Here is a 25,089-nt window from a genome sequence, read left to right on the forward strand (position 1 = left end):
TTCATCTCATATGCTTTACAATAGTATGATCAGGATTATGTTGGTAGCATGTCACTTCAGAAATTATCTTTGTTATCGTTTACCTACTCGAGGACGAGTAGGAACTAAGCTTGGGGATGCTGATACGTCTCCAACGTATCTATAATTTCTGATGTTCCATGCTTGTTTTATGACAATACCTACATGTTTTGTTCACACTTTATGTCATTATTATGCGTTTTCCGGAACTAACCTATTAATGAGATGCCGAAGTGCCAGTTCCTGTTTTCTGCTGTTTTTGGTTTCAGAAATCCTAGTAAGGAAATATTCTCGGAATTGGACGAAATCAACGCCCAGCATCTTATAATTGCACGAAGCTTCCAGAACACCCGAGAGCCACCAGAGGAGGGCCCTGTGGGCCCCACACATGTGCCCGGCGCGGCCAGAGGAGGGGGGCCGCGCCCCCCTGTTGTGTCACCGCCTTGTCAGCCTTCCGACTCCACCTTTTTGCCTATTTAAAGGTCCCTGACCTAAATCTTCGATACGAAAAAGCCACGGTACGAGAAACCATCCAGAGCCACCGCCATCGCGATGCCAAGATCTGGGGACAGGAGTCTCTGTTCCGGCACGCCGCCGGGACGGGGAAGTGCCCCCGGAAGGCTTCTCCATCGACACCGCTGCCATCTCCACCGCCATCTTCATCAACGCTGCTGTCTCCCATGAGGAGGGAGTAGTTCTCCATCGAGGCTAAGGGCTGTACCTGTAGCTATGTGGTTCATCTCTCTCCCTATGTACTTCAATACAATAATCTCATGAGCTGCCTTACATGATCGAGATTCATATGATGAGCTTGTAATCTAGATGTCGTTATGCTAGTCAAGTGAATTTTACTTATGTGATCTCCGGAGACTCCTTGTCCCACGTGTGTAAAGGTGACAGTGTGTGCACCGTGTGGGTCTCTTAGGCTATATTTCACAGAATACTTATTCACTGTTATGAATAGCATAGTGAAGTGCTTATTTATATCCCTTTATGATTGCAATGTGCTTTGTATCACTACTATTCTATGTGCTACTCTAGTGATGTTATTAAAGTAGTCTATTCCTCCTCCACGGTGTAATGGTGACAGTGTGTGCATCGTGTAGTACTTGGCGTAGGTTATGATTGTAATCTCTTGTAGATTATGAAGTTAATTATTGCTATGATAGTATTGATGTGATCTATTCCTCCTTTCATAGTGTGAAGGTGACAGTGTGCATGCTATGTTAGTACTTGGCTTAGTTGTGTTGATCTATCGTGCACTCTAAGGTTATTTAAATATGAATATCGAATATTGTGGAGCTTGTTAACTCCAGCATTGAGGGTTCGTGTAATCCTACACAATTAGTGGTGTTCATCATCCAACAAGAGAGTGTAGAGTATAGCATTTATCTATTTATTCTGTTATGTGATCAATGTTGAGAGTGTCCACTAGTGAAAGTATAATCCTTAGGCCTTGTTCCCAAATACTGCTATCGCTGCTTGTTTACTGTTCTACTGCATCTGTACTGCCTGCAATATTACCACCATCAACCACACGCCAGTTGTAGCATCAAGCTATTTTCTGGTGCCGTTACTACTGCTCATATATATTCATACCACATGTATTTCACTATCTCTTCGCCGAACTAGTGCACCTATACATCTGACAAGTGTATTAGGTGTGTTGGGGACACAAGAGACTTCTTGCTTTGTGGTTGCAGGGTTGCATGAGAGGGATATCTTTGACCTCTTCCTCCCTGAGTTCGATAAACCTTGGGTGATCCACTTAAGGGAAAACTTGCTTCTGTTCTACAAACCTCTGCTCTTGGAGGCCCAACACTGTCTACAGGAAAAGAGTGGGCGTAGACATCACTTGCCCTGCTCCTCCTTGCAAGCTTGTGGTGCTTGATTAAGTGCTGTTGCTGTTTGAGCAGGTTGAACAGCAGTGGCTGTTCTTCCTGTTCTTGTGTGCTTGTGTTCTTGGTGACTTACCCAGTGAAGTCCTGTCAATGGAATGACTAGGGTTTACTGTGGAGGCTTTTATATGCCTGGCCCTTTTCTTCCCTGGTCGACAACACTGCCTGGCAACTGGTTGGTGACTCACTGGCTATGTGGTGCTGTTGTGCATGCACACTAGCTGTGTGAGCAGCTAGTGTGTGTGTGTCCTGGTTCTTGGGACTTGGGCTGTGAGAGGATCAGCTCGGCAGAGCTGTGATCATATCCTCTCCAATAACCATTTTCTTACTTACCTGCCAAGTGGCAATGCCACTTGGCATAACTTGTGATTTGCTTTGTTGGTGTGCAGGGATCAAGGTGATGGTCAAAATGAAGTTCAAGATCATTATGCACAAGCATTTCCTGAAGATTATTTTGTAGTTTAGGAATTTCATTAAATTGTAATCTTCTTTCTGTTTCTTTTTCCATTTTGCTGATTCTTGTAATGTGTTGTAATATCTTATATTCCAAATCTGAATATTGTAAAGACAATGTATCTTGTGTGATTATCAATAAAGCTCCAATTTTCTCTAATGAGCTTTACTTTATATTTGTATTGTTCATATTCTTTATTATTTATAATTTGCTTAATGAATTACCTCACATTTAAATTATGAGATATTCATTTGAGGTTTGAATTTGAAATTCAAATGCAACTTAGGTTTGAATTCAATCATGCAACTTAAGTTGTAATGCACATACTCTCCTCTCTTCTCAAAACCCTAACTTAGTTGAATGAGAAGCAAGTTTGTCGCACTCTCGAAACCCTAACCCTGTAAGGTGTCGATAGAGAAACTTGTCCCCCTTCGATGCAGTTTTGTTTTAAAAGCGCGAAATTTCCCCAGAATTTACGATGCAGTGCACATCCCTTTCTAAAATCTACCCCTCGATCGTCTCTAAACCTGGGACATTACAGATGGCATGCTGGAAACCTTCAGACCCTAGCCAACATGGCCATGCGACAATTAGATGCCCAAACTACCACAATTTGGTCAGGATCCCTTTAGCCCAGTCAGGACGGGCCCAGGCCCTCCAAGTCGGGCGAGTAATTAGATAATAAAAAACCAAACATACGCGACATGCGACCAAACAGATGGCCACATCAAGATGATGTGACCCTTCGACATGGCTACACCCTATAAATACCTCACCTCTTCCTCTAGGAGAAGGGACCGATCATTCTCACACGTGGAGATTATAGTCATTTTGCTCTCTTTCTACCCCCGGCATAAGAGAGATAGCCTAGAGGGCAGAGGCCAACTAAAATCACTAGTTGGCGATCCTTTTGTAGCACCGAGCACCTTACGTCGGTTGAATATATACATCCCACCTGATGTAAGTCTATTACCGGGGATATACCTTGGGGCATATATAATAAGACTATATAATATTTTTGTACCTAAGGTTATTATCCCATCTGATTGTGACCACACCCTGCATACTAAAAGATCACTCGATCAGAGTCAAAACCCCAATATTGACCACAATGTTTAATTAGGGAGCGGAGAACAAAATCTTACGTGTACCGGACTCCATCCTTGCCCTAACTTGACAGAGGATGAACAATGATGTAGCGTTGGTGGGTAAATGCCCAAGCCCCAAGAAAATCATTGAGTATGAGAAACTGAGGATGGAGAAGAGTCTCGAAAATCGAAGGGGTGAATATTGGTGGGTCCGGAAGCGCTCTAGGCAATGCTAAATACCTAGCTAGTTAATAATTTGATGTATTGGTACTAGTACTCTTCTTCGTCATGTGCCAAGTATTCGGAAACATTTTCCTTCTTGTTCTTTGCTAACTATCTTCATTATCCCACACTTAAATTCCCCACAAAGTTGGATGTGGCTACTATTCTACAATATCTAGCCTTAATTTTTTTTACAATATTGCTCTTTTGCATGCCCCTCGCCTTTTAACAATAGTACCCACCCACACTGTTTGGGCCGATGAATGATTTTGGTTGCCCAACAACTAATCTTAGCCACTGCATGCTAGTGCGTGTGTGTGTGGGGTTAGGGGGTATTTTCCAGAGGCATTGACGACGAATGATCAAGCCCTTGCATAGCCCGAGTCTATGTGAAGGTGACATATGAAAGAGATCACCTACTATAGCGTGACTAAGTGTTACCTCGGCACGCCGACACCAATGTTGCAAACAAAAAATAGGTTGAACCAAGAAAATACATGGAAACACTAAAAAGGGATAAAAATAGAAAAAAAAGTTCTTGAGAGTGGGACTTGAAAAACATATTTTGGAAAAATGATATTCCCTTCATCTATCGACACTTCAACTCAAACCTCCTGAATGAGTTGGTCGAAGCTTGGCATGATCTGGTAGGTTGATGGCAATCGATAGAGCATAACCTAGAGAGGTAAAGAGGAGTGACATAAGACAATTTTCATGGAGATATTTGTGATGGCGGCCTGAAACATTTGGAAGGAAAGGAATACGAGCGTTTGTGACCGACGATTTAGTCGTGTCTCAATGGAATACGAGTGTTCCATATAAAAAAAGTGTTGACACCCCCTCAAGAAAAAATACTAATCTTTGCCACTGCATGCTAGCACGGGTGTGGGGGGCCTTTCATAGCCCAAAGGTAATGTGAAGGTGACGGATAAAAGCGATCATCTACAATAGAGTGAGAGAGGTTTGTCTAGGCACGCTGACACTAATGTTGCAAACAAAAAATAGGTTGAACCAAGAAAAGACATGGAAAAACTCGAAAAGGGAAAAAAATAGAAAAAATTGTTCTTGAGAGTGGAACTTCAAAAATATATTTTTGAAAAAATGATATTCCCTTCATCTATGAACACTGCAACTCAAACCTCGTGAATGAGTTGGTTGAAGCTTGCCATGACCTGGCAGGTGTAATCGATAGTGCATAATCTAGAGAGGTAAAGTGGAGTGACATAAGACAATGTTCACGGATATCTTTGTGGTGCGGTCCGAAACATTTGGAAGGAAAGGAATACTCTTCCTTTCAATGGTGTCATACCGGATGTTATCTCTTGGCGACAAAGATTCAAAGAGGACTTTCTACTCCTAGTTCACAAAACTAGAGAACATCTTCATCCTTTTATTTCCGAGTTCACGGAAAACCTATAACTTTACCCTAGAGCCTTGCCTCTATGTCTCTACGCACATAACCTTGTTTATATGCTAATACATTAAGAGGCAGTAATCGCCTCAAAAAAACCTCCTAAATGAGCCAGAAAGAAGAGTGTTGGAACCAACCAATCAGGTAGGCCGGGTCGTCTTCTTCCTCAAACGGCTAGCTCGACTCGGGCCCGATTCTCATCAAAGGCGATGTTAACATTAGAGATCTCGTGAAGAATGTTGATGAATGGAGTTGGCTGCGCAACATGTAAGCGTGGCCACTACATGACAACACGGGAGAGTGGCGATTTCCCGAGGAATTGACAACGAGTGATCAAGCCCTTCCATAGCTCGAATCCATGCCAAGGTGATGGATGAAGGCCGTCACCTATTGTAGCGTGGCGGGAGAGTGTTTTCTCGACCGACACCAACGAAGAATCAACTGTAAAACCAAGAAAAAACATGGAAACATAAATAAAGAAAGAGAAAATAAAATAGGAACAATATATAGAAAAAAAATTCCTTATAGAAAAAATATATTCCTTATGAATTGTATACCATAGCAGAGAGAGTGTTGGAACCAGCTAGCTAGGTAGGGTGGGGTCGTCTTCTTCCTCAGACGACCATCCCCCCGACGGAACCACCTTCCTCCTTTCGTGTTGGTCCGATTCGAATCCCTGGAATCCAAGAGAAAAAGCTCACAGCCCCAAAACTGACACTGCCAGCCCCAGCCCCAGCCCCAGCCCCGAATGCTCCGCGCCTTCCTAGGGTTTCGCCACCCATCGGAGATCTCGCCACCGCCCAGATGCCGCTCCACGACGCGCCCTCCAAGCGGCTCACCAGCTCCCGCCACCACGCCGCGCCCGGCGGCGTGGGGCAGCCCCCGCAGCAGCGCCCGCCGCGCTCCATGTCCGCCGTCCCCTCCTTCTCCGCGCGGAAGCCGCCCGAGCCGCTGCGCCGGGCCGTCGCCGACTGCCTCTCGCCGCCCGCCCCGCACTCCCACGGGCCCGCAGCCGCCGCCGCCTCCGCCGCCACCGAGGCATCACGCACACTCCGGGTCAGTTGATCTCCTCCCTTCAATTCCTCATCACATCCTCCGGTTGTTGGTACATGTACTAGTCACACAACGCCCCCAGCTCGCTTGTAGCTCCGGATCATCTGCCCCTTCTCAACCAACTGCGAAATGCTAGATTCGGTAATGGTGCTCGACGCTAGGTGCTGTTCTGAATCCCCGATTGCACAGCCAGCTTATATTTGGTTCAGCTGTCTTCTCATACATCTCATGACAGTACTACCTAGTCGACTGATACACAAAAATGGAGCCTACATTATTATTAATTGAAGCGTGTTCCGGCTTATGTCGGTGGCACTGAGAAACGGTTCATCTCCAGCCTCCACGTGCTTGCAGCGTGCCGGCTTATAGCTCCGCATCATCACGCCGATTTGATCTGCCCCTTCAGTTGTCTTCTCGTATTTTACGGAAGTACGAACTCCGTAGCGTAATGAATTGAGTGATACACGGAATTGGCGCCTATAGTATTAATTGAAGCGTGTTCTGACTTGCTTCAGTGGCACCACGACGTAATTGCGAATGGTTAGGTTTGGCAATGGTGCGCTATTTGTCGTTCTGGAGCCCCAGTTGCGGTGTGTCCAGCAACTTATCTGGTTAGATTGTCTTGTTATATGTCACAGTAGCAACTACATAATGCATTACATGAAAATGGATAGATTAGGCAATGCTGCTCTGGCGACTTATTTAGTCCATGGATGACGTCACTGTGGCATCCGTGCTTGCAACGCCCCCAACTTATAGCTCTACATCATTCCGATCCCCCCTCCCGCCAAGAGAATCGCAAATGGATAGATTAGGCAATGCTGCTCTGGCGCTACGTGCTGTTCTGAGCCCCCAATTGCAGAGCAACCAACAACTTATATCTGGTTCACTTGTCTTCTCCTATGCCACGTCGCGTAATAAGGCATTGAATGATACGCAAAATTGGCGCCTATCGTATGTATTGAACCGTGTTCCGACTTATTCCTGTACACGTATGATGTCACTGCGTAATTTATCATGATCACGTTCTGGTGTGTATGGCTCCATGATTGATGAATCAAACACGTGTCACTTAAGACCACCGCTCGAAATAAAAGGGTGTAACCGTCTTACCTCATTGTTTTCGTGGATGATAGAATCTATCAGATAGATAAACATGTTGACTAGTCTGTTCGCAAGGCCACCTATATGAGGTATACCCAAGGTGTTCGCCAAAGAAACTACATGGAAGGTCCGCTTATTTTTTGGCACATCATGGCACGCAAGTTACACCAATATTATGTCGTGACATTTTATTTATCAATGCGCATCCCTAATGACATGCACGTCATCCAATCTGAAGTTTCTTTTGCAAGTAGAGAATTATCAAGTCCTTTTGACAGTTTGTTAATATCGATGTTTGGTTGCTCAATTTGTTAATTGTTTGATATATCTGCATAGTTTTTTATAGCCCTCTATAGCTCCGCTATAGCTGTTTAAGCATGTTGCCGCTAAATAAAATCATGTACAATTGTCTGCTATAGCTTCATTTAGCTTCGAGCTTCGCTATAGCTGTTTTGGAGGGCTGCCCTAAGTTTCCATAGCCAGGTATTTAAAACATTGATATCTGTCATGATTTATCGCTGCCCATCATGTTTAGCTTCTCTGCTTTCGCTGTTACCACTGTTCGTGTTGTTAGTGTTGCACTATTGGTAGCAAACAAAGTTTTGTAAAGCAACACGATTATTTTACCTTTGTTATCACCTCAACACAACTATTTCATATATATGTCATTTCTTAATGAGGTGATCATACGCTGGCAGGATTATATAGCCAACCCATCAACCATCGATATGGCTTACAATGTCCTGATTGACCATGCGCTTGCAGAAAGAGATCGCAGGTATGCTTTTAGCTTCCATATTTCAATTCCTTTCCTGGCTCTTTTCCCCATTTCCAGGTCAGAAGGGGTAAAGAACTTCTGATTGTTCAGCATAATGTTTTATGTATCTAGCTGCAGTGTTATTCTTGACAAACCTATCTAGCTCGTCTATCATAAGCTACACATCTTTCGCTTTTTTCTATACGACATACAGTAAGTAATTAAGTAGGAATGCGGATATTGAATACTCGAAATTATGGACCATTTCCTTGGTGCATCTTAATTTCTAGAGCTGTGTTCTCTACAGTGCCCCTTAAAATTGAATAGTATGATTTTTCAACCTGTTCCTAACGCTGACGATCTTTACAACCAGCCCAGCAGTTGTCCCAAGATGTGTGGCGTTGTTAAAGAGATATCTTATCCGGTAAGCTGAGTGTCACTTGTCAGCGTCTCGTACTTATTCTTGAAACTTGCTTGCACTAACACTAATACCCTATACAACTTTGCATTGTAAGGTATATCCCAAAGGTGCAAACACTACGTCAAATCGATATCTTTTGTGCAAACACGATAGCAAAGTATGACCCAGGGGCAAGTCACAGAGCATCGTCATTTGGCCAGAACTTTGGATCATCAGCAGCTTTGCCAAATTCCTCTCTTGTTGCCCCACCAATATCGAACTTTGCTTCAGCATCTCTTGTGAAGTCTTTGAACTATGTCCGCTCGTTAGTCGCAAGGCACATTCCAAAGAAGTTGCCATTCCACCCAATTCATCAACCTATTTCATCAACCTCTACAAAACAGTCACTTCCTTCTCTTTCATCGTTTTTAAGTAGGTCCCTAATTCCTCCATTGAATCCAGAAGTTGCTACCAATAGAGATCATCTTGAATCAAAGGAAAGCCATACTGCGCCTGATTTAATATCATCAGCAAGTGAAAAGGTTGACGGGGGAGAGCATGGATATGATATCAAGTATATATCCTTTGACATTCTAAATTGGAGATGGCATGTATACGGTGAACGGCAAGCATCAGGTTCTGCCAAAGAAAGGTATTTCTTTTGTGAACAACAAACATCAAGTTCTGCCAAAGAAAGAATGTTTTACCAGTAGAAAGTGCAATGTGTGCTGCACCTGTGTTTTTGTCATGCTGGAGCATCCCAGTCATTCTGGCTGGAATGGAATTAAAACGTATCATACTAATAGTCTTGCAAACACTGACTGCTTTGTTTGTTTCCTTTCTCACCAGCAGTGATTTTGCGGGCCTTCAAGATTTTCATACACAGGGTTTTCTTGAAGTTGGTGCTGCAGCTCTTCTAGTAGGGGATATGGAGGCAAAGATCAATGATCAACAATGGAAATATTCTGTTATACAGGAATTTCCTGATATCGATTTGTTGCAACCTTCAACTTCTACAGCTAGCACTTTTGCATCATCACAGGGTCATCTGAAAGCAATAACTGCCTCAAAACGCATGAAATCGGGCCCAAGCCAAGTTTGGTAAGTTCTTTTTTTCTTTGGGTTATCATGTCTATCAGTGCTACATTGTGGTGAAACCATATATTTCGTTTCATGCATCATTTTAGTATTTCTTGTGAATCACATTCTACTCCCCTTCCCTGCATTTCATTTCCAGTTTCACTGAGAAACAGTGTTCGGCATCTGTGCTGATGTTTACCATTTCATTGCGAACCAGCTCATTATTTTTTCTAGATTTTTTTGTTAAGATTATTGATATCAATAGTTCAAAAGGGTCTTATGTGTGGAAACATGTACTTTTTGTGTAGGATGAACATACCTGCAAACACATTCCAGCCTCGAGCACGTCCCCTTTTTCAGTATAGACACTACAGGTATTCCCTTGTTTCATTTAAGTACTTTGCGTATGATCTAGCATAGTTTTTTTCTACAGGAACGTTGTTGTACTTTTTAAGGTCACTGTTGCATGAAATATCCAAAGTTGATTGTGGCTGGATATTTTTCTATCACCATATCAAAACAAGATGAAAATAAGTAGACATGCAATTTGATGGGATTCTGACTAACATTACTTGTTTGCCAAAGCCATGAAGAGATTCCAAATTGTAATTTGGGAAGTAACTCTCATTCGCTTCGATGTTAAACATTTTCCTATTTATAGTATATCATACATTAATGCTCCTGTAGTCCTGTGTAAACCATATGGCTAAATAACACCGTGATTCAGTTTGAATTTCACATGCCTTTTGAATGTGTTGCATCATGCCTAACGATGTGCTCACTTGCATCTACTGTTCTTTTTGGTACCCTCTTTCAATAGTGAGCAGCAACCATTACGATTGAATCCTGCTGAAATTTCTGAAGTCATTGCTGAAGTTTGTTCAGAAACAACTTCAAATCAGTCCAATGCTCCATCAAGATTGACCACCCAGAGTCGGCAACCTTCAGCAGATGTGGCATTCAGTGTCCTCATTAAGCTTGTCATTGACATGTATATGATCTTACACCCTTTTTATTCTTTTGCCCTCCAGTTCATACATTGTGTTTGCAAATCTTTTGAGATTTTTTTTTTCTACTGCTGGCTCCATTATTGGTGGTATGGTTGCAGCGTGACTCTGTACTTTTATACCTGATATTGATATCAGGCCTGAACAACCTTTAATTAACTGACACTATATTTTCTATACTAATGGTTGCATTTCATGAGTAAAACATATGCTTTAATGCCAAATATTTTAGTACATGACTATCTTTGTGATCTGACCTGCCACATTCTCATTATTGATCTGAATTGCCTATTGTTCTGCTACTTTTTTTTTCCTTTTATAACCATGTCTCTTTTACTTGGGTTGTCAGCAGACTGCACGCTTTGCTTCTATGAAATGTACTTGTAGGCTGATGCATGCATACTAAATTTCCATGTTTGTCGTATTTCTGTTATCACATTAGTAGTTTGAGTAATGAGTTATGCGGCGTGAGGCTGCGTGCATCAAAGAACAATGACTGCAAATGTGAGCAAATATTTGTTAAAAAATGGAACTACACTTATTTTAGGCTTGGTGCTAATCCCTAAAGCTTTCCTTTGAAACCATAGAACTACAATTATTTAGCGTTTTGATGTTTTCATTTCTTTTCTTTGGTCCAGGTATATGATGGACTCTGAGGCTGCTGCTCCTCTGACACTTTATATGCTTGAGGTGTTATACTCTGCTCAGCTGTATCCGAACAGAACATGTGAACTATCTCTAACATTTATTTACGTGTCAGGGCATGTTAAGTTCTCAAAAATCACCTGCCAGAACGAAGGCTTTTGATCTGATTCTAAACCTTGGGATACATGCACATCTGCTGGAGCCTATGATAGTTGAAGATGCACCACCTGTTGAAAAAAGTGAAACTGCAAGCAACTCTTATTTGAACAATGAGTATGGACCAAGTATGGATGAACAGAAGGCAACAGAACCTGTAGAAGAGCAGAGAATTAGTCCTGCTATTGATCAGTTTGAGTCATGGCTTCTGAAAATACTATTCGAAGTTCTCCTTCTCTTAGTTCAGGTGGTTACTTACAGAATATTGAACTTGATATGCATTTTGGTAGTAATGTGGATCCTCATCTTAAGACCAGGGCAAATGTGTGTGCATTATATATTCATCTATGTGCATGTGGAAGCATCTTTACACTAAACATGTATGAAGACTGCTCGTTTTATGCTAGGCTGATACACATGATAGTTTTATTTGATATTGTCTTGTAGATGGAGGAGCGGCAGGAGATTGTGTGGGCGTCAGCTTTAAGTTGTCTATTTTACTTTGTCTGCGATGGAGGGAAAATCATCAGGAGCAGACTTGGAGGTTTGGACATAAGGGTAAAGACGTGTCTTTGTTCATTTATTCATTAATTTAGTGTGCTTGGACTATATTTGCAACATTGCCAATCCTTTATTCATGTGCCTTTGCACTATGTAACAGTGTTGAAGACTTCACTTTTAATATAGGAGTTGTAGTTGAAGTTGTACACCTATGTGTCCTATTAGTGCTAAGCATATATGAGTTGGGCATGTAGTATGAATTTCTGATTACTAGGCAAGATGTGCATGTTATTATTATTTTGTATTCACAAATGTAAAGTGTAAAAAAAATAGCAGATAGCAGCGCTGCTGAAAAGGTTGAATTTACAGGTTTGAGTATATTGCTGTAGGTGTTGATGTGTTTCTAATGTAGGGGTTTAGCCTGTTTGACAATGTAGGGATTTAGCCTGTTTGACATTCATCTGACATAGTATTTTTAGCATATAGTCTGTTTCCTAGTTTAGTGCAGCTTATGTACATTGTGCTTTCTCCTGCTTACAAAGAAAGGGTCTGAGAACCACTTGTGCATTTTGAAAATCCTGAACAGGTTGTGAAGACTCTTCTTGAGATTAGTGTGGAACACTCATGGGCAAAAGTAGTGCACAACAAGCTCATTTGCATGCTGGCAAATATGCTGTACCAAGTACCAGATGGAACTCAGAGTGGTGCACTTGATACACATTTTGTTCCTGAGCGGATTGATCTTCTTGGTGGAGTTGACTATATTTGTCTTGAGGTTAGTGTTACTCTTATGTTTAGAGAGACTATGCTGCTTCATGCATGGCTATTGATGACCGTTAACAACTGAGTTTCTGTCTATGACTGCGATATCGTAGTATCTTAGTATGCACAGAGTACAAGTAGATCGCTCAGTAGGTAAATAAACCCACTAGTGCATCAACTGTCACGTAGTTATGTAGATTGTTTCTAGGGACGGTCCTGAGATTTCGGGGGCCCGGGGCGAATTTAGGATCCAGGGCTCACAATATAACCATTACAATAATAATTAATAGTTTTTGTGTATACTATTTAAATCTTACTAATAAATATTTCAAGTGCATTCTAGCACATTCTTCGATATACTGTAATAGATATTACATTAAATTATTGATAAATATCTATGTGGCCCAATCAACTCTTTTTTAATTTCACAGCCGGGTTATTATTTAACGACCATGAAGAAATTTGTGAAGCCTAGACGGGCAGATGGTTGATGAAACTGAACTAATGATTTGTTATTTTTCCTTATTCTGGGCAATGGACAAATAACAAACCTTATCCTTCTTTAATCCATGCCCTATAATAAGCATAAAAATAATAATTTTATGCTATATGGAATTTTACCAATAAATACTTAAAGTGCATACAAAAAATATTGCTATCAAATAATTTGTACAAACAAATATTGAATATTTCTTCTAATATCATGTCAACTTTGCCTGGAATCGCCTTGGGCTCTTGTTTAAAAGACGATGAAACAGTGTCGCACACGGTGCCTTGCAGATGGGAAGCTAGACTCTACCATTAGAGAGATCAACACGCCATGGAAAAAGAAAGTGTGTTGACAATAAGCATCGGCTGCTGCCTTTCCTGGAAAGCCATGGTCTAACTACTTTACCCCAGCCCACTTAATCATTGTGCCTAGCTAAATGAAAACAAAAAATCCAATCTTATACCAGAGAAAAGGCCCAAAGCTAACCAAAGGACAAAAAGGCTCAAGCACCAGCACAGCAGAAGCAGCCTAGTGTGCTTCATCCATAACGTTTCGTCCCTGTACCTGTCGACCTGCACTAATGGTGATGTACATGAGTTCATCTGCAGCATAGCTGCTTGGGAATTTGGGGCCCCTTGATTTCGGGGGCCCGCGTCGGCCACTCCACCTGCCCACCCTTAGGGCTGGCCCTGCTTGTTTCCATCTGAAGTAAATCTTACCTATTCCATTCTGTTACTGCTGGAATGTCCCATTCCGTTCAATAAAACTGCCTATCAAAGACTCCATTTCATTTTGTCTCAAAATACTGGTCAATGAACGATCAGTGCATAGTCAGTACTGAGTGGCGAGCAACCTTAAGCTGATTTTCTTTTCTTGTAGTTCTAGGTTCACACTGAACCCCAAATCAGCATATTGCTATGCCCATTATTCCGAAATCCCGGTACCTCAGACAATACTTCAAGATAGATTGGATTTAATGTTTATCTGCATCTATTTTTCTTCAGCGTGGACGACAGGATGGGTAAGCCAGAAAATCTGGTCAGGCGTTGCGTCCTTTATCTGATACCAAAGTTCAGTCAGTCATAAGTCCTTAATATGTGTGCCAATGGTCACTACTACCTCAGACGTACAAATCTTACAAGATAACAGATGGTCCTTAAATCTTAATCTTAATCATTATCATGCAATGCTAATCCATTTTAGAATTCGTTCGTTTTTTTTTCGAGAAAACACTAAGGAATCTTTGTGTTTCATTTCATTGACGAGATAGAGTTTGTTACATGCCTCCTAAGAGGTTTACACATATTATTATTACAGAAGTCTTTCCTACTAGTAATGCTGTTATTTTTCTTCGCCTTAATTGATCAGTTTTCGGTTATGCTATTTTGTTACGTGTACTGTATTATACGTAAGTGCAGCTAATTTATCTGTATCACCTTTTCATTAACAGTATTCACGAGCCAACTCAAAGGAAGAGAAGCGGGATTTGTTTTTTGTTCTTTTTGACTATGTAGTGCATCAAATAAATGAGACATGCTTGTCTGGTGGCCTTTCAGCATATACTTATGATGATGCTCAACCCCTCGCTTCCCTTCTTGCATCTGCTGATGCTCCAGAGGCATTCTATATATCTGTGAAGCATGGTGTTGAAGGTGTTGGGGACATGCTTACAAAAGCTATATCAGCGTCATTATCACAGTCAGCAGAATACGAGCAATTAAGTGTGGTAATGTCTTCTACCCCCTGGTTGTCTTCAATAAGGACAACTATCTATTTTTACAAAGCTAATAGCAGACATTGTTTTGTACGTCAGAGTAGACAGTGTTAAGAGTCAAATTAGTAGTTAGTACAGCTGTGGAGCCTTTATTGATTGGTCTTTTTGTGCCACAAAATAGAACACATGTAAAACATCATGTTCGAATTTGCGCATAGTAAGTTGTATCTACAACATTGAGGGCTCCTGCAATCAACTCTGTAGTGTGTATCTCATGTGATGGTCCATACATGTGCACATAAGTAGCAAGTAGTCATCACCGAGAATCCCCATTCTAATTTTAATTAACTGCTAGATCATGCAACATGTTACATTTTGTATTTATCATGCTCTTTTGACTTCGTTCCATGATAAACAGTATGCAATATATGTCAAAGATTCCCTTCTCTAAAGCAGCACGGGAATTTGCATTTTTTCATTGAAATACTGTTTACTTTATTGTTTCTGATAAAAAATTCAATATTTGTAGCTTCTGGACAAGGTTATCAGGAAACTTGATGGAACTGTGAGCACATTTTCAAGGATTGACAGCGAGTTTGCTTATATGATCCAAGTAACAAAATCCTTCAAGGGTTTCAGCAGCATTAAAGATGGATCTGAAGATGGTGATGTTGCATGTAGAGCAAGGTTTTGCTGGGCTACTTTGCACTCACTTCTTCACTCGCAAATTTCATCATATAGGCACCATGGATATATTTGGTTAGTTGAATTGCTCCTCTCGGAAATCAGTGAAGAAACCGATGGTTCTGTTTGGTCTAAAATCCAAACGCTCCAAGAGGAAATTAAAGATGCCGGAAGCCAAGATATCTCATGTTCAGAAGTTTCACTGCCCGTTTGTCTGCTATGTGGGCTTCTGAAATCAAAATACAACTACATTCGTTGGGGATTTCTATATGTTTTAGAGAAATTTCTGATGCGCTGCAAGTTATTATTGGATGACAGTGACATGCAAGAACACTCAGTTGCTTATCATAGCAAAAACCGCCTGGACAAAGCTTTCGCGGTTATAGATATTATGAGTACTGCTTTGCTACTTGTGGTTCAAAATAACGAGACAGACCATATCAACATCTTAAAGGTAATTTTCTTTCACCCAAGTGCAAGCATTTGACCTTTGCGCTACCAGCTAGCACTATTTCTGAATGTTGAAGTTCCTTTCTTGAAAGTTAGTAGCGACAAACGAAAGGTTTACATAAAGTAACCTATGGTATTAAATCAAGTACTATTAATATCATGATGTGTCTTGATCATTGACAAATGATAGGCCCTCTTTGTTTTCTTTGTGTTAGACATCTTACAATTGATAGCAATGAACTTGCCTGGTTCTAAAGCTTATGCGGTTCCATAGAAATTAGGATTGCTGTGTAAATGTTCTTACATTTAAGAACTTCACAAATGTTTCCTGTGAATATCTCATTTTAAGGTACTCACGGGTAATTGAAACTGTACATCAAGCCTTAAAGTTAGATCTTGCAAAATTTGATGTTAATTTTGTACCTGACTCCCCTGATTAAAGATTATAGTGCTTTCTACATCCAATTAACTATGATCTACAATCATTTTTTAATTTCTGAAGATAGTCCTTGGATCCCCTGTTTAATGACATATGCCATGTTTAAATCAACCATTCTTCTTCTTGATTTTTATGTTTTTATCCTCTCTAATTCGAACTTTCCTCATACAGATGTGTGACATGTTGTTTTCACAATTATGTCTGAGGCTTCCGTCCACAAATGTGATGCAACTAGGAGGCCTTCAATCCCTTGGTCAACTTTTTGGTTGTACAACTAAGAACATGGAGAGCCATTTGGAGACCCAGGCACCACACCAAACTGTAGGAACCAAGAATTTTTGCAGGAGTGAGACATTGCAAGATACAAGCATTAATCAATCTACTCAATCGACTTTGCTTTGCGAAACATCAATGGCAGCACTACTTCTGAAAGGTCTCGCGATAGCTCCGATGCAGCTTGTAGCCCGTGTGCCAACTTCGTTATTTTTCTGGCCGTTGATGCAACTTGAAGGCGCTGCCAGTGACGATATTGCACTGGGTATTGCTGTCGGTAGCACAGGAAGAGGCAATATTCCTGGTGCTACATCAGATATTCGAGCGGCGCTTCTTTTGCTTTTGATTGGTAAATGCACGGCTGATCAGGAAGCACTTACCGAAGTAGAAGGCAATGAGTTCTTCAGGTAATCTTTTGTAAGCTGCATACCTTCTTTGTTTAAAGTGTGGCCCATAGCTAATGCTCGATGCTTGTCCCTTTTCCACTCGACACCAATAGGGGGCTTCTGGATGATACAGACTCAAGGGTAGCATATTATTCTGCAGCTTTTCTCTTGAAGGTATGCACTCGTTGCACTTGTTGATTCCTTGCTGATAGTTCCGTTGCACTTGGCCTTAATAAAATTTGGCTTTACAGAGGATGATGACAGAGGAACCAGAGATGTACCAAAGGATGCTTCAAAGTCTCATTTCAAAAGCTCAACAGGTTGATGCCCCTTTCCTTTCTCCTCTTTTCTGGGTGAAAATTTAAATATACAGGGATATTGTTTGTATGCAGCTGTTATCTAGATAAGTTCCTTTTGTTTTTTAACTGAAAACTTAGAGAGGCCACAAACACTATTTTTTTTGAAACCTTTACTGTAGGGGAAACCCCTACGGTGTAATCAAACAGTAATTTAGACTACTAGGCAGTGCAAGTCTGACAGTAAATTTAAGTTGGCACTGACATTTTAATTTTATGTTGTCTCCAGTGTAACAATGAGAAACTTCTGGAGAACCCATACCTTCAAATGCGAGGAATATTGCAGTTGTCAAATGATCTAGGAGTTCAATAGTCACCACCGGTTTGACATTCCAGTGTACAAAGCTTTCAGTGAGAATTGGTACCATCAATCATGTTTGTTGCAGAAGAAACTGTATGTGTATTCCTCTGCTCCTAATAACAATGAAAAGGTGCGTGCTGTTAACCCCCCTTCCCATCTTCACTCACCCATTCCGCACATTTTTTCTCCTACTTTGAGGTGGTAACAACTTTTGATAACTTTACAGGTGTTTTTTGAGTGGACCATGTAAATTACTGCTTCTCCCAGACGCATGACCATGCTTCTGAATTTCTTTATTCTTTATTAGATCTGAACCATTGGATCTATATCCATCTTGGGGTCACACTGTCATTTGCAAGATGAGTTGAAGATCATCTGGTTTCCTACCCTTGTGGCTATTTCAGCGAGGCGACGACTGAGTTAGGATGAGATGGTGTTTCATACACATGACAAATTGACAGCTGCAGTTTTCCAAAGCAGCATTGAGACCGAGCCGGCGCAACTTTTTTTGTGAGGCATGCTCGGTCCAATAATCGTAGTTCATAGTCTATGTGTGTTTACTTTGCCTGCCTCTCAATAACGGAAGGCATAGAATGTTTGTATGCTAGTGTAATTGCTATCTGGTAGTAAACTGACTGGAAACTTCTAGACAACTGTTGTTCTGGATTCATAATAGATTTGTATCGGGATAAGTGTAAATTGTAGGGTGAACAAAAAAAGATTTAACGTTAATTTGATAGCATCTCTTTTAATTACTCCTTGATGGTTCTGAAACACCCTTCTCAAATTTTTGGAGTATAACATCTTCCTGAACTGTAACTTTACTACTCTGTACATGTTCTAGGTACAAAATGGCGTTGGTTCTGGAATATTCTGATCAAACTTTTTCTTGGTGATCTTTCTTGAAAACTTCCATTCTTCGGCTTGGCGTCCTCTCTATCCATGCTTCTCCTAACCAGCCTGGGGGACCACCATTATCCTGATACCCCCATTTGGGAAGATATAGCTGCTGGGAATGGCGTCTCAACTGCTTTCTGGTTTAATTTCTCTGATCTTTCTGGTTTGACCTTTAGCTTGGGTCTACCCTCTCCATGTCCGCTTTTCCTGCCTCATCTTCCACTCCAACCATCCTCGGGTCAATCAGGTCAATGTTGCTACCATCCTCCACTCTGGTCTTCATGTGGCCCTTGGATCGCGCCTTTTGATCGCTGCTGTGAGCTCCGCGTCTTTACCTCCGAGCTTAGCTCCTTGGATAACCTGGATTTTCGTGATAGCCACCTCACTAACAAAAAACTTTCAAACAAAAATTTCTATGACAATTCTTTCAGGCATCTGCAAACTGATGAGCTGGCCACGGCGATCTGGAGGAGCGCTGCCCCTCTGAAGTGCAAAGTTTTCTACTGGCTTGCTAGGCGCTGGTGTCTCCCAACCAATGAGCGACGGTTCCGGCACAACCTCTCCCCCTCCGCCACCTGCCTCTCATGCCCCGAAGACGAAGACATCGATCACCTACTACTCTTATGCCCTCGAGCCAAGGAAGTTTGGAATTTCTTCCACTAGGACTTCGACACCCGCGTGCTCGCCTACTTTGCGGATATCTAGCTCGCGCACGACCATACCTACGAGGAAGCTACGATCAACACCGCCATCACTTGGACTATCTGGAAAAGGCGAAACACTCTCACATTTAATGGAATTGCGGAAGACCTCCCGCTGCATTGAGGATATCAGGCTTTGGGCCAACGTTGTAACACTCCCTCCTCTACCTATGCTCTTAATTATTGGTGTAACTATGAGCCCCCTGATCACTTCCTCACTTTCTTTCCCTCCACACTCTTAAATTGTTATAATGTTCCCCTGTTTCACTCCTTTTTGGAGAGCTTTAATATAATCGTTTAGCCTGGCGCAAGCCCGCCGTAGCCCAGGTAAAAAAAAACTTCCATTCTAGTTAGTAATTACCAGTAGTCCCCACATAAGCATATCCCGTCCCTAAAATGATGAAACCTTTTCTTGTCCCCAACCACAATCTCCCTCCCTGTCACCTTGGAGATGAACTTAGCGGCATTGTGGCAGTCATATTGCACATCCTGATGTTCTTGAACACCCTCACCATCGTCGTCCCGACCGTCCTCAGCAGCCCGAACGTGATGGCCTGCTTCTCGCTGTGCCATCGCAGCGCCTCCACCTTTTCTTCCTCCTCCAGCTCGTGGAGCACAACTGAGGTGTCAGGAACGTATCAGATCTCGCGGATCCTTTGTTCGAGACCATGCCACATCCTCCTTACCTCGTCCATCTCAGGGAGCAAGTTCTCTCTGGCGACGAAGCTAGAACATATAGAAATCTTGAGGGTGAAACTATGTACCCATCTTTATCGTTGATATAATTTTCATGTGCATAATATTTGTCTTCTGTTTTTTTCAATGGGCAAAACGTTTACACATGCATCCTTGCAGCTTACTTCCAGCTGCGCGCGGCCAGCCTGCAAATCTGTTGGTAAACTCACATGCCGAGTAATTACGTGGAAGCAAAGCATGCGGCGTGAAGGTGACGATGAGATAATTGATGACACATGCACGTTTAGGACAGTTAAACCGGGCGAAATTTATTTAATTTGGGGCGAACATATGCATGACCTGCTGCCGAGGCAGGGTAGGCGCACACATACACAGGCCCTTGATCAGGGTAGCGTTACATGGTGGTAGCAGGCGACCAGTGGCAACAACTGAGTGGTCGACGACCTAGCAAGTGCAGCAGGAGCATCCGCAGCTGGTGCCGCAGTTGCACTTGCTGCAGCTGCAGCCGCCGTTCTCCGCCTCTGCCGACATCTCCATCCCCCCGGCGCTACTGCATGCATCTCAATAACACTCGCGACAGTTAGTAAGTATCGATTAACATATAACTAATTAATGGAACTAGCTTAACACATCCAGTGCATGATTCAGGAAAGAGGTTGATGAGCAAGGACGTACGCCTTGTGGGTAGCGGCGGTGACGAGGAGGACGGTGTTGCTGCCGGCGGCCTCGACGTCAGGGTACATGCCGCAACCGTTGCAGCCGCTGCCGCACTTGCAGGCATCGCCGCAGCCGCACTTTCCTGAGCAGCACGACATTTTCGGTTCGAGCTTGAGACTGGACGACCGGAGATGGAGGCTTTGGTTGGCTTCTTGATTGCTTGCTGGCTTGAGGAACTATGGCAACGCAGCGAGGACTATTTATAGGCCGGCCGGAGGAAGAAGAAGAGATTGGGAGATCGAGTTGAGAGATGCTGCACGGAAACGCGCACTTTGGCAAAAGGATGGAGGGGAGCGACCTAGGGACCACCGCACAAGAGCGCTTTGGAAAGAGGAACAATGATAGGCTCAATTTGATTCTTTTGTTTCTTCTGCTAGCTCTACTTTTTTTTTTTACAATCAATACAATGTATAATTTTTTTGAGAGAATACAATGTATATTTAAAGTAGAATATATGGTATAAGTACATGAGCAGTCTCCATCTATTACAAAATAAACCCTAAAAGAAATGACTAAATCTTCTTTTAAGATATAATCTTGTACTTTTAAAAGGCAGTTGTAGAAAAATGACACCAAATAAAACACTTATTAATACAACTGAGGGCTCTCTCGTAATTTTTAACTCAAGCCACAATGCCAAGGCTACGTGCACACATGCAGTCATTAAATTAATCAACCAACATCGGCAAAAGCACAAACAACAATATTCCAAGAAAAAAGCAACCGAACATGATGGTTGGTGTCGTCGGGAGCTGAGAATACGAATGGCCATTATTGAGGACGTAGCATCCATGAGTAATATTATTCATCCGCCGGTGTCGAGAATACTATTCATCCGCTGGAGCGAGACCTCTTTGAAATCTAACCCCGTGACGTCGATGACGCTTCCCGCAACACCGAGCGGCGATGAATGCTCATCAAAAGGCGCGAGGTCGATGTAACCGAGAGTGGATTTTCAGTAAGGCATGATGCCGATGTGAGAGGCTGCTAGGGGGAAGATCATGCGAGGCATTTAATAGAAACGGATAAATGGTGTGAACATCGCATTTCGAACGAAATCATAAAATCGCGGAAATATATTAGGACCAAAAAATTCACCAAAAAATTGTAATAAAAAGTATTTAAGATGATGCAAAGAAAAAGGAACGATGAAGATAAAGTAATTAATCGCCGCAAAAATATTAAACATGACCCAGCCTTCGTTTTCCGTGTGAGATGACATGCGACAAGGATGATGGTTTTACAATCTTTGGGCCGTGTGTGATACTCACACAAGATTCCAGGATGCTTCCATGTGTCATGTACTCACGGAGAAGCCTGCTTAGGCCACGTACAGACAGTCGAATTTTTGGGGCGTCAACGATGTTTTTATACCGCACATGAAAAGGACCTTCCGTGTGCAATGGGGACTGAGATCCAGTGCCTTGCTTAAGACAAGGCACGGATGAACAGTATCATGCCTTGACCCCCTTTTTTTGCCACTGGATTGAGAATCAATGGCCAGATGACCGCACACAGTGCATAAGCTACAGTACTATCTACAGTGCGCTTGCTACAGGACATCTGCTACAGTATTGTGCACAGTGCACGCGCTACAGTGTGTTGCTGCAGGGCTCAGATCTTGTTCGTCCATTTTCGATCTAACGTCCAGGAGAGCAAGGCATGGTACTGTTCATCCGTGCCTTGTCTTAAGCAAGGCACCGGATCTCAGTCAATGGAGACTTTAAAGGCCTTATATATAGGACAAGGCATTTATGAACCTGGGTGTAGATGCTTTTGGTTTAATAAAAAAATCGGGAAAAATAGTAAAAAATCAAAAAAATCTGATTTTTTTTTTAGGAAACACAGTACAAACGCAGACGCTCACATACACACGCATACACTCACCCCTATGAACGTAATTTTTTTGGACAATGAACATGAACAAGTGTCATCTGCACCAAAAATCTTCGGAAAAAAACATATGTAGTGGTCTATGCAAAAAAGACAAATTAGAGTGATGTAAGAAACAAATCTAGAGGTTCCAAACAACACCCCATTTTGTCTTTTTTGCACAGACCAATATATATGTATTTTCTTGGGGATTTTTGATGTGCAGTTAGAACACTTGTTTATTTTCATTGTCTAAAAATTTCAGATTTTTTTGAATTTATTTACTTTTTATTTTTATTCAATCAGGAGCATCTACACCCAAGTTCAGAACTGGTTTTTCGTGATATATAAGCATACATATGCCATGAATAGTAGCTAGCTCAGCTTAGTATGCCTATTAAATTTTGAACCGGGTACTGTAATTGGATCTGTCTCCTATATATTGTGTGGTTGAATCCGTATTTGAAACTTTTGTGTCAGACATGGTGTGTATGTATCATGTTGGCGTTTTAAATTTGTTTTCATATTCGTAGAAGAATTTTAAGTTTTTTTTGTTGGTTGCTGCAATTGGCACAAGTAGCATGAAAAGGATTCCTCGATCAGATGTATGCATGTCGTTGTCCACTGAGGACTTTTCATTTGTGCAGATCTTCGAATTTGGCAATGCTACTGGCCATTTCCTAATTATTTGTACGCATGGGAAGTATCCATGAATCCATCACTAGTAGCAACTTTCAATCAGCTTTTTTCACAAGATCTGAAGCAGGTGACACTCTGTGCTGAGTTCTGAAGCAGGTGACACTCTGCGCTGTTCAACTCTCACGTGTGCATCGGTCGTTTCTTACATCTCAAATTAAGATCGACATGAAGATGATTAATACGTACGTACTGTAGTATGTAGTTAAACCTGGGGAATTTTATTTAGGCATACAAATCATGCGAAAACATGCAGGGGCGTACAGACAGGTCTAGCATGTGTAGCTTAGACCTCGACCAGGTAGCAGTACATGGTGGTAGTTAACGTAGACCGGCAAGATCAACTCCATGGTTGATGATCTAGCAGGTGCAGCAGGAGCAGCCGCAGCTGGTGCCGCAGTTGCACTTGCTGCAGCTGCAGCCGCCGTTCTCCGTCTCCGCGGCCATCTCCATCCCGCCGGCGCTACTGCAAATCAAGATTAAGTGATTAACATGCAGAATTAATACTTATTGCCCATATGTATATGATTGGCTAGTGCATGCATGAGTACATAAACTTAAACTACGTACGCCTTGTGGGTGGCGGCGGCGACTAGGAAGATGTTGCCGTTGCTGGCGGCCTCGACGTCGGGGTACATGCCGCAGCCGTTGCAGCCGCTGCCGCACTTGCAGGCGTCGCCGCAGCCGCACTTTCCTGAGCAGCACGACATCTTCGAGCTTGTTGGAGTTGGATGAAGGCTTTGACAAATGATTAGCTAGGAGATCTTGTGCTTCTTGCTGGCTTGAGGACCTATGGCAAGCCAGAGAGGGCTATTTATAGGGGAGCGACCTAGCAGAGGACGAAAAATGGAGATGAGTGATGCTGCACGTACGCGCGCACTTTGGGAAAGGATGGAGGGGAGCCAGTCAGGGACCACCGCCGCGACAGCGCTTGGGGAAGATGAATAAGGATGGATAGAGGCCTCTCACTCAATTTGATTCCTTTTGTTTCTTCTCCATGCTTTGCATCTTCTTAGAAAAACTTTTTTTTGAGATGTACAGGAAAAGCATTGAAAGAAAAAGAAAATGCAATCTGGTCTCGTTTAAGCCCTCAATCCTCCCCACTAGGAGACACATGGCCATGGTGCGTAACGTTGTGGCCGAAAAAATAAAGTCAAGAGTCAGGTTCACTAGTTCTCTGGTCGGACCACCAACTTAGCCGGTTCGATAGCGATAGAAAACCAGTAAAATTCGTTACTATTCAGTCTTTTTCCGAGAAAACTTGACCCAAAAGTCTATACCTACCATCAACTTCTATAATACCACAAAATAAGAAAGTCAACTTCTCATCCTTGAACTCTTGGGAGCGCTTTTCGTCTCTAAAATTATTTCTAGTTTACAACTGACCTTGAACTCTCAGAATAGTTCACTTTCATCCCTTTTCAGTTGATCAAACAATCAACCAACCGAATAGGTTTTTAACCAGACTCGGATTTCAAACCCAACATCTTAATGGAACCAGTTCGCTCAGTTTATCTCTCCCAAATCACTTGAAGTGTTGCGTCATAAACCCTCGCTGACCAAAACCCTAGCACCATTCTTGCCCCTCCACCATGACCCAAATCACGCAGGAGGAAGCCGAGCTTAAGTCTCATGCCGAAGCCCTGGACGTGCGTGAGGCAGAACTCCATCACCAAGCTAAATCTACCTTCCGAGAGGTCGATCTACGTTGTTAAGAAGCATAGCTCAATACTCCAGAGGCGGCGCTCGAAAGCTCGTCAGTCATCGGTGCCACTAAGGGCAAGACCATTGATAGCAAAACCCCACCTCTTCCCCTCCCAAATCAATCTACATATGCCACCTCCATCAAGTTGCATGTCTT

At 42.3% G+C, this 25,089-nt stretch overlaps 2 protein-coding genes and 1 non-coding gene across 6 annotated transcripts; 1 reads left to right on the forward strand and 2 right to left on the reverse strand.

Annotated features, from left to right (window-relative positions):
- The first annotated feature begins 5,728 nt into the window (after positions 1-5,728).
- Positions 5,729-18,404, forward strand: LOC127346179 (uncharacterized). Of its 3 annotated transcripts, none has more exons than XM_051372726.2 (18): positions 5,730-6,147; positions 7,947-8,026; positions 8,379-8,429; positions 8,521-9,057; positions 9,255-9,506; positions 9,794-9,859; positions 10,306-10,476; positions 11,131-11,182; positions 11,253-11,540; positions 11,741-11,851; positions 12,381-12,569; positions 14,497-14,772; positions 15,290-15,898; positions 16,505-17,013; positions 17,106-17,166; positions 17,244-17,312; positions 17,578-17,779; positions 17,876-18,404. In XM_051372726.2, the coding sequence occupies exons 1-17, from the start codon at positions 5,896-5,898 to the stop codon at positions 17,659-17,661; spliced, it is 3,657 nt and encodes a 1,218-aa protein (XP_051228686.1). In that variant the 5' UTR covers positions 5,730-5,895; the 3' UTR covers positions 17,662-17,779; positions 17,876-18,404. The 3 variants fall into 3 exon arrangements, with proteins under 3 accessions (XP_051228689.1, XP_051228686.1, XP_051228687.1); XM_051372727.2 differs by having other exon boundaries at positions 5,731-6,147; positions 9,258-9,506; XM_051372729.2 differs by lacking the exon at positions 10,306-10,476 and having other exon boundaries at positions 5,729-6,147.
- Positions 18,405-20,225: 1,821 nt separating this feature from the next.
- LOC127346180 (uncharacterized) lies at positions 20,226-20,961 on the reverse strand. Its single transcript, XR_011756524.1, has 2 exons — positions 20,619-20,961; positions 20,226-20,493 (listed from the first exon to the last, which is right to left on the reverse strand). It is a non-coding gene; the product is annotated as an uncharacterized protein (transcript).
- Positions 20,962-23,430: 2,469 nt separating this feature from the next.
- Positions 23,431-24,026, reverse strand: LOC139829752 (metallothionein-like protein 2C). 2 transcript variants are annotated; one of them, XM_071828787.1, is made up of 2 exons: positions 23,799-24,026; positions 23,431-23,691 (listed from the first exon to the last, which is right to left on the reverse strand). In XM_071828787.1, exons 1-2 carry the CDS (start codon positions 23,936-23,938, stop codon positions 23,589-23,591), a joined length of 243 nt encoding a protein of 80 aa, XP_071684888.1. In that variant the 5' UTR covers positions 23,939-24,026; the 3' UTR covers positions 23,431-23,588. The 2 variants fall into 2 exon arrangements, with proteins under 2 accessions (XP_071684888.1, XP_051228693.1); XM_051372733.2 differs by having other exon boundaries at positions 23,431-23,694; positions 23,799-24,025.
- Positions 24,027-25,089: the final 1,063 nt, after the last annotated feature.

The sequence above is a fragment of the Lolium perenne genome, chromosome 3 (assembly GCF_019359855.2).
Source record: "Lolium perenne isolate Kyuss_39 chromosome 3, Kyuss_2.0, whole genome shotgun sequence".
Classification (NCBI taxonomy): Eukaryota; Viridiplantae; Streptophyta; class Magnoliopsida; order Poales; family Poaceae; genus Lolium; species Lolium perenne.

What these genes read in the sequence shown, in the direction of transcription:
- LOC139829752 (XM_051372733.2), bottom strand. Translation starts at nt 23,938, where the DNA reads ATGTCGTGCTGCTCAGGAAAGTGCGGCTGCGGCGACGCCTGCAAGTGC. An exon ending in GCCGCCGCCACCCACAAGGC is followed by an intron (nt 23,695 to 23,798) that starts GTACGTAGTTTA and finishes CTTGATTTGCAG; the next exon opens with TAGCGCCGGCGGGATGGAGA.
- LOC127346179 (XM_051372726.2), top strand. Translation starts at nt 5,896, where the DNA reads ATGCCGCTCCACGACGCGCCCTCCAAGCGGCTCACCAGCTCCCGCCAC. An exon ending in AGGCATCACGCACACTCCGG is followed by an intron (nt 6,148 to 7,946) that starts GTCAGTTGATCT and finishes ATACGCTGGCAG; the next exon opens with GATTATATAGCCAACCCATC. An exon ending in TTTCAGTATAGACACTACAG is followed by an intron (nt 9,860 to 10,305) that starts GTATTCCCTTGT and finishes CTCTTTCAATAG; the next exon opens with TGAGCAGCAACCATTACGAT.